This window comes from Cyprinodon variegatus, unplaced genomic scaffold, assembly GCF_000732505.1.
Source record: "Cyprinodon variegatus isolate N-32 unplaced genomic scaffold, C_variegatus-1.0 Scaffold199, whole genome shotgun sequence".
Lineage (NCBI taxonomy): Eukaryota > Metazoa > Chordata > Actinopteri > Cyprinodontiformes > Cyprinodontidae > Cyprinodon > Cyprinodon variegatus.
Window position 1 is genome coordinate 910,908 of NW_015150652.1, and position 9,532 is coordinate 920,439.

General features: G+C 37.3%; 1 protein-coding gene across 1 annotated transcript in view; it reads right to left on the reverse strand.

The window, feature by feature from the left end:
- Positions 1–4,745: 4,745 nt before the first annotated feature.
- Positions 4,746–9,532, reverse strand: part of mis18a (MIS18 kinetochore protein A) — a 12,319-nt gene continuing 7,532 nt past the window's right edge. The window contains exons 5-6 of the mRNA XM_015379739.1: positions 5,374–5,456; positions 4,746–5,215 (exon numbers count right to left, since the gene is read on the reverse strand). Coding sequence (XP_015235225.1) covers positions 5,376–5,456 — 81 coding nt within the window. The 3' untranslated portion in view covers positions 4,746–5,215; positions 5,374–5,375. The remainder of the gene's footprint in view (positions 5,216–5,373; positions 5,457–9,532) is intronic.

The following is a 9,532-nucleotide window of genomic DNA, read 5'->3' on the forward strand; positions in this document are numbered from 1 at the left end:
GTAAAAACTTCTTTTCCAGAAAGTTGTGCATTTATTAACATTTAAGTTCATGCTTCTAGAATAAAAAAGATAATAAAAGAGTTAAACACAGAACAAAAATCTATAATCCGTTCTCTGGTAAACTGAGCTGAGTCATTAAGCTAAACAAGATATCACTTGCGACATTTATCCCCCCCTGGCTAATGTTGCAAATGTTGAGAATAGAAATGTCTGTCCTGAATCTGCTTTCATATACCTATACTATGGAACCGTTGTAGTCATGTTTTCCAACATTCGGGAAATGACGGATAGAGAATAGAAAAAAAAAATGTATACATTTGAACGGGTGAGCACTTAAGACCTTTTCTTATTCAGGCTTTCAGGACTGGGGTGTTGTTGGAGTTAGCAAAAAACAAATATAAAGACAAAAAAAAATCTTTCCTCATTTTTTTCCCTACCACCTTTTGTATAAATGAATAACTAGCATGAATCGTTTGACAAATATAATCTTTTCTGATTACAAACGATTAAAATGTAACTTTTTAGAAATGCTTTCCTATTTTCTTAAGTGAAAACATTAACACAAAGAAAAGACGAGAGCCTCTGCCATCTACAGTGAGTTGTTAATCCAAATACAACCTCAAAACTTATTAATCTAGACTGATTAGATACAGTGAAATTAATTTTCTTTTACAGAGATTATCTGAGAAACAAGATTAATCCAGCATGAGAAAAATCAGAGTGAGAAAAAGTTTATGTATTCAAGTGATTTGAAAAACATTATTGAGAATTCCCCTTTAAGGAGAAATTCAGCTTTTTTACTTTGACATAATTAAGGTTAAACAGCTTTTATCAGATAAAGAACAGACAGGATGGTGTTGGCATTCACAAAGCTTTATAACACAGCCCTGCAATGGAGTGTTGTGAGCACTTTTAATGTGAGTGCAAACTGACCACTTACTGTCCAGCAGGACTTTGTTTCTCTCAATCTGTTCAGGCTTAGATCCTGATGACACTAATCCTGTTTTCAGCCCCCCTCCCTCATCGCATATCCACGCGCACACCGGGGTGTCACTGGCCCAGGGACGAGCCTTTGTGTCTGAGAAAAACATTGGATTAACCTGCTGCATGGTGACGGCAGTAGAGGATGAAAAGATGACCTCATCAGGTCCTTATGGGGGACCTGGCTGCCTTTCTGCATGCAGGTTATGGTTGAACAGGAGAGAGTGAAGGCTGGTTAAATAGCTGATACCACCGTACATCTGAAAGTGGGAGGAAATAAACAAGCAGATGTTTTCTAATGAAGCAGGAGACTTTGAGCACTGTGGGGATTTGGGTTATTCCGTCAGACTGACTGATGAAGGTTATTAATCAAACAAGAAGGCTGATGTAAAGACTTCATGGATTAACCGTTCAATAGACGCTGAACAAAAATAGGTTTCTCAAAGGTTTGATATGAAGTTAAACTGATTCATCCAGGAAATACAAGAGCTTAACTGAAGTGTAAATTCGTCTGTAAGACGAATGGCACCAGATTTCCTTAATCACTTTGACTGCAAACACATGTTGAACAAGTAGCCATGTTAGGGAAACACAATAGGGATGGATCAAGTCAAGGTTTAGCTGGCTTCATCAAAGATTGGATCTTCTACCTGGATTTTATCTATGATTTTTCTTATTACAAGTAAAAGTAGGTTTAGGTACTTAAATAATTTATTTAATTAAAAAATGTAATGCTTTTCCAGGGTAATCTTTCAGTTAATAAAGCAGGAAAAAAGATAATTGTTAAATTATTAAAACAAGGTACAGTTAAGTGGAGGATCTGTCTTTCAACTTTATCAGACCACCATCACACCCAAATTTCCCTGTTGTGGTACTATAAGAATTTCTGCTCTACTAAAAAAGACAGAGACGTAATTTCTTTTTTGGGGGGTGGGGGGTCCCCTGCACTTTTTCAAATCTACATTTGCGTCCCCTGCACTTTTTACTGTCCAAAACAATCTTACGCTACAGTATACAGACATTCGTCGAGCACTTGGACCAAGCGAAAATTGCAGCTCAAGCTGAAGCCCGTCTCCCTGAGTTTAGTCTGCCCACAAGCTCCTGATTGGCTTTCCGTCTTTTCATGTGTGATTGACTGTCACCGCTGTCACTCCTGCGAAACATCTGATATGCTACTGAATCGGGTCTGTGATTGGACGGTCAAACACTTGCGTCCCCCCACTTCGGAAATCAAAATTTCATCCATGAAAGAAGCAAAAGATTAATGAGAGGAATGAAGTTCAAAGACTTAAAGGCATTAAAGTTTTCTAATACTGCCACCTTTGGCCAAAATACAGAACTGCAACACTCTGCTGCTTGTTCTGGTAGCTTTTTTTTTTTTTTTTTTACTTTTATCACTTTATTCGCCTTAAGTGGAGTTGCTATTCGTGTCTGACCTGAGCTGGATACCAGTCGCTTCCAAGTGACCACAAAATCCACGTTGAATTTAACACTTTCAGTGTTTGCCATGTTGCACCCATTTAACATGGCCGCGCTTGACATCACATCCACTGAAGAGCGCGGGAACTTCTGGCCCATAGATTCAGGAAAAAAGGATACAGGCTTATAGATGCATTAGCACTGAACTACTGAGGTGTCAGTCTTCTCATGAAACAATGGTTTAGTCATAAAGGGTCAAACAAAAAAAAAGCTGTATTAAAGATACTTTTTGGTGAAAACTTACATGCCTCTTTAAGACTCATTCCAAAAGATAAAATACCAAAAGAAATGTAATAGATTTATACACTGAAAACTATACATAAAAGTATAAATAATAATAAAAGAATTAACTACAACATGTCAATTTGGTAATTTTAAAGACTAAAAGTGCTGAGGATGGAAGGAACATATACACAGAAAGAGGCAGGTCGGTAGGTATGGAGGATACAAATTAACAGAAAATTCCATAGAAACTTCATTTTATTCGCCCTAATCTTTAGCTCTCTACAGAATATATTTGCAGTTTTAGTCCATCCAGCAAAGTACTTAATTTTTTTTTTTTTCAAAACAGTGTAAGAAAGTAGATTTTTTTTAGGAACTAATGATTGTTGACTTGAATTTTGTAAAACTAGTTTATAACCAATCTCACTGCAGGCAGAGAGCTGATAGAAGGTACAGGAGTGGTCAGGCTTACACTGTCCATAAATCATCTAGAAGCTGGTGAGGTGCAGCAGTTTGTTAAAGGGAAAGCTAAATATAATGCTCCATAAAACAAAGAAAATTCCTTTTTTTTCCTAATGTAATAAACAATGATGACAATCCCCCAAATAATTTTACTCTCCATCAGAACCGAAGAAGGCTTTTACATTTAGAATTTCCTCATCATGATTTTTCCTCTTTATTTTAAAACCATATGAAAATCCAACATTTCATCTAACTTGGCAACACACAGGTGGCACTCCTCGAGATATTTTTTCTCCTCTCATAAACAAGATCAGAAATTCAATCAAAGAGCAGCAGAGAGCCAATCGGATCTCAGTGTCTGTGGTAGCAGCAGCATCCGTCTGAGTTAGCCATTGGACGACTGCTTCACACAGGAAGGGCTGTCATTGGTCACCAGCCTGCCAAGGCTTCATTGCCTCCATGGCAACATTGCTTCCTTATTGCTTAGGGAAGGTGCAAAGGAGGGAAGGAGGGGAGGCGACTTTCACTCAGACAGTACCACTGCATTATTCATCCTTTGTCCCCATGTGTTGTAGAGGCTGTATGAATGTGCCAACTGATATGTGTGTTTCTATCTTGGTTTGGGTGGCAGCGATTGGTTGAGACGTAAGGGGGTGAATAAGGTGAAGCCAGTGCAATAATTGCATCTAACTGTGCAATGCATCTAGCAACAAAATGTATATATGAGACATGTAATTCACACTGACGCCATTTAGGGAGTCATTCACTGAGATAATGATCTACTTTGAAGGACAGATAGTATTTTTTTATTTGGCTGAATAAACAAACGTCGGTGTATGTTAAATGCTTTTATTTACATATCAGTGTTTTTGGGCTCATATGGACAAATGGGCTGGACTCTCTAGAAACACATGGAGGCTTGTGTTTACAACAAATGATCAGCACGCGGTTTGTTTGTTGTTGTTTTGACCCCCCACCCACAGAGTTAAGGGTGGGGAGAATCAGTGGGAGGAGAAGTATGAGGGTGGAGTCAGACCGGGGAAGAAAACATCATACAGGGATTAATGTTGAGTGGGGGGTTCATTCAGGACTCCTCCCCTTTCATGTGTGTCTGTGTATGAACGGGGGGGGGATAACGCCTGTTGACAGGCGTGCTGGCTGGCTGCTCCTCCAGTGGCGGATGCGATGAGATGGCAACAGACACCCAGCGTAGCACGTGCTCTTAGTTGCCATCGCAACCAGCCCTTGGATACAGCGTGCTGGTTGGCCATTTCTAGCTGTTGTTGATGTGTGAGGCTGATGAAACCTCGTGGATGAGGGAGGGCGAAGCAGTGCAGCGTGTAGCTGCTCTCCTGCTTTGGGAGAAAGTGTTGCCAGGCACATTAGAGGTCAGCTAGTAAACAAACTGTGAGGCATTAATAAGGAATCATTCACGCCACCGGCAGCTTCTAAAGAAATTTGCTGTTTAGCCCTTAAATCCATGGGAGGTAAAGAGGGATGAGCCTCTGATCCTTTACAAGCATTAGGGCAAAAGCAAGGGGAAACAGCTCAAAACATTATTTCAAGAAATAAACACGGCTTAAATCATCACATGGGGTGGTAAAACACTTTATTACACAAAACAGTTTAAAAACAACCAAACATCAGTAAGATAAATCAAAAACTTGAAACATTTTTTTTATCATCAATAACTGCTTTAATTGGAAAATTAATCATTTGCAAAAATATACACACCTAGAACAGACTGCCTATCCAAGGAGCAGAATAAAGAAGAGTGTGTGGCCTCAAGTGGCCAGATCAATACCGCATTGTGCTGAGTGTGCAGCCTGCCTGATAAAAAATCCTGCACAAATAAACATTCTGCTCATGGTGCGAATTTATTCTTCACCAGACACACAGAGCGAATGCTGCCGCGAGCCGCACAGAGCCTAGGTGGCAAGATGATTGATTACAAGTGGAGGCAGTCTTTGTTTCACCGCTGGTTTTTAGGACAAAGCCCAGTGGAAGGTACGAGTATGTGTGTCTGCAGCTGTAAGTTCTTGTGCACAAGGTGGAACTGGGACAAAATGTTCTAAAGAGAGAGAGGGAAAAAAACAAAAAACGGTTTAGATTAAATTTCAGAGCCGCAGGTATTTATATAAAAATATATTCACGTGTTGAGACAATAAAATCCGAAATCTGCAACAACAGTAAATAAAACAGCATCACAGACGAGTTAACGACCATAACCTTCAAGCCTTGGTGCATCCCTCCTTGAGGCCGGCTACGATCTCCTCCAGCCTCCGTGACATGGTCAAAACCATCATTTTCATCTGGAGGGTCAGAACCAGGGTGGGAGAGAGACAGAGGGAAATGTTCAGAGATTTGCCATCAGCAGGTTAGCAGCGAAAGTGAGTGAAACAAGTTAAGACGGGGGAGATGGAAGTAGCCACGGTGGAGCAACAAACCTAATGGACAGGTGGGGAAATAAAGGGAGCAGAGGAGAAGTAAATGTAATCAGAGAAAAATGCCTGAGCAGAAGATGGGGGCATAAGGGTGGGGAAACAGGTCAGCGGGAAAACGAGATGGAAAGAAAATCCATTTAACTGTTAACCGGAAAGACGGACTGAGCCCACTAACTACAGAAGAAAGGGCAGCGAATGCCCTCAGATACAGACCATTAGGATTATAACATCACACCTGAGTTTAAGGGTCAATCCAATATTTAGGATGCTTTACTTGCCAACTGGGGCGTCTCGCTTTTGAAATTTGAATATATAAAAGAACATGGAGCAATTAAAAGTATTCCCGAAGCACTTTTGGCTCAGCGTTTCCCTAATTTCTCCTTAATGTCTTATTTCCCATGACACACATAGTGGATTTGATCCTGTGAGGTGTCCCCCTGTTAAAAGGGAGCGGTTTGGCTCCGATCTTGGCACATGCTTGCTCAACGTGAGGAAGTCAAGGAGTACATTCTATCATCAGCTTTGAGTAAACATCTTTTTAGCAGCTGCCAACAGGCAAATCACTGACCTTAACTTAATTGCACTCTGTACCTAGAACCAAACATAATATTATCATCTGATTTTACTGGAGGACTTCTAATCCTGTTTCCACTTTAGAAGATTTGGACAGGAGATGCACTGATCTGCTAATATTGTTATCACCCCTGATATTGAAGAATGTCTTAGATTGGGTATAGGTAAAAATGGGTCCAAATGTTAGATTAAAAATCTTTTAGACAGAAGGAAAAGCTACTTTTTTTAAATGGGACTCATTAAACTCTTGCTCTGGGTCTCTGAGCAAGACCCTTAACCCCCGATTGCAGCTCTCTGCTCCCCAAAGGGGATGGGTTAAATATAGAGTTAATTTCTCCATTATGAGATCAAAAAAGTTAATTTTATTTTTTAGTTTATTTAAACCCTTATGGCTGCATATTTGTTTTCAGGACAGAATTTGTCTTGTTGATGGTTCACTGTTTTATTCTGACCTTTCACTCATTTCAAATTGCCCCTTAGGATAAACATTCGTCCATTTATATATCTTATACTTTCTTGTAGAGAAAAATCTACTTTAATAATGATAATGAGATTAAAGTAAAGAGAGCAATGGTGTAGGAAAAGTATCAGGATCCACAAATATCCAGATTTAAGTATTGAATCTAAAGAGAAAAAATGTGACACGGTTATTTATAGTTTATAAAACTGTAAATAATAACTAAAACATTGTTGAATTAATGCAACTGGTGTTGATCCACAGCAAGAATCATGAGCGTAAACTCATTTTAATCCTAACCTACTTTTTAACTTTTTAGATTTCATCATAGTGTCCTTAACAAAACCTCTTTATGCGAATGACAGCTCATCTTTTGAATATAACTTTTTATTGTTCAATGTTCTCATTTTGATTATTAAGAAAATCTAATTAAACGTGGATCCCCCTCAAGCAACAGACGGAAATCTGGCATGAAGCTTAATGAAAGTATCTGCTTGCACGTGAAAGTAGTCTGTTGATCAAACAAATATATTTGTATTCTTTTCTCCTCATATGTGCATGAGATATCCTAAAAAGAAAATCACGTGTAAATGATAAAATCTCTTTGTTCAATAAGCTGACTGTCAAGTTTGGGAGTTTCAAAGGAGTTAGACAGACAACAAAGCTGCAGACATTCATCGAGTTAAACCAACACAAACACTTCATCATGAAAACATGTTTTCCTTCCAACAAAGATTCCTCAACATGCTTCCCTGCTATTGTCCCCTAACCTGTATGGCAGGCCATTTCGACATTTATTAGCTTGACTGAATATACCGGTACGTTCCAGATGTCTCAAATGCATTTCTTCCTAGTCAAAATGAACATTTTAGATATCTGAAATGTTCATCTAAAATATTTTTCTGCTAGAACAAATATAATTACAGATATCAACCACTTATTTAATGACTAGTTAAATTAGAATTCCAGATATCGACATTGTAATAATGCCCATCTAAAATTTTGTTTTAGATACTTTCAAAAGAATAATGACGCTCAGTTTTAACATAAAATAGGCAGGCTGACTAGTCACATTTCTATTATAGATAGCACTAAAGCATTCTACCTAGTCATAATTACAATACTCTTAGTCAGAACTGTATTTTAGATATCACTAACTACATTTTTAACAGTAGAAATAAAATTTTAAGTACTCTGGAATCAAATTTGAACTAATAATACCTACATTTCAGATATCTACAAATCTTTACTTATATTAAGTGTAGGGATGCACGATATAATCGGCCCCCTATCGGTATCGGCCTGTATAGGCCTTAAAACTGAATATCGGACATCGACCAACCCACCGATATTTAACCCAATATTTGATCAGTTTCTGAGTTTCTAAAGTCTAAAAAAAAATATATAAAAATACTACTTCTTCTTCTTCCTCAAAAACTTCTTTTTTACAGACTTAAAAACTTCTAAAGACGAGGGACAAAATATTGATACATTAAATTATCACAATATCTTCACATGCTGATATATTGCCATTTAAAAACACCATATCAATCTCTTTTACTAATGAAATATTGCCATATGTCATCGTTGTGCTACGAAATCCCCCGAAAATTCACAAAATCTTGCCATATTTTTATATGTTGATATATTGACGCGGTATCGATCTATTTTACTAACAAAATCTCACAAGAATTTGCAAAATATCACGAGAGTTTGTAACAGAACGATTAAATTTCATGAGATTTTGAAAGTAAAATAGATCGATGCCGCGTTTTTAAAAATCAATTTGATATCAGCATATGAAAATATATTTGAGTATATTATTTTTCAGTGTCAGAAATGGATAACAAAACTGCTATTTTCAATGACTACTTAATTTTGTCCATCAGTATCGATATCGGTTATCTGCTACATGAGTTTTAAAATATCGGCATATCAGATATCGGACAAAATCCCAATATAAGTGGCCGTTTTAACATATATTTATTTATATCTTTAATAGTATTTCTCCTATATGTGTATTGGGCCGTTACTTTCAGATATCCAAAATGACATTCTGAAACAAACACTATGGATGTCTAAAAATGCATTTTAGATCTCTGTAATCCGTTTGTTGCTGGTCATAATTTTTATGTTAGATATCAAGAATAAAGAAAACATTGCAGATATCTAAAGTATAATTTCTGACATCTAAAAAAAAATATTTTTACTGGTACAAATGTATTTACAGATATCTATAACTACATTTGTACTAGGAACAATTTAGTTGTGGACATCCATAATTCCCATTCTTCCTATCTAAATTAGAAATGACTGCTTTAACGTAACTGCTTATAGATGCAATGTATGAGTCGGACATTTTTGAACACCGCACCAAGAAAGTTGTTACTCCCGCTTTAAACACTGTCAGAATATTTTTTCCTCAAGAGTAAAATGGAGGCAAATATGAACAGAACTTGTGCTTTTGACAGACTTTCTGTTGAAGTTTCTCCTGCGAGACGGTCTCTGTCGCCACAAATTCTGACTATCACAGGAGCCATTACTGCTTTCAAATCCACACAGAGGAAGCTAGACTGCACAGTATCTAAAACTGTATTTTGGATAGGCATTATTCAAATTTAGATATCTGAAATTCCAATTTAACAAGTCATATATCAATAGTTGATATCTGTTATTATATTTCTACCAGTAGAAATATATTTTACGTGTCAAGAATTGGATTTCTGGATATCTGTAATGTTATATTAATTTTTGATATCTGAAATAGTAATTTTGAAAGCAGTAACTCCACTTTGGAGATGTAAAATTAGAATTCTTCCTAGTCACAATTTACTTTTAGATAGGAAGAATGTTTATTTTTGATATCTGGAGGTAGAAGCCCAATAGGGCTTGGGATCCGCGTTGCATTGTGGGA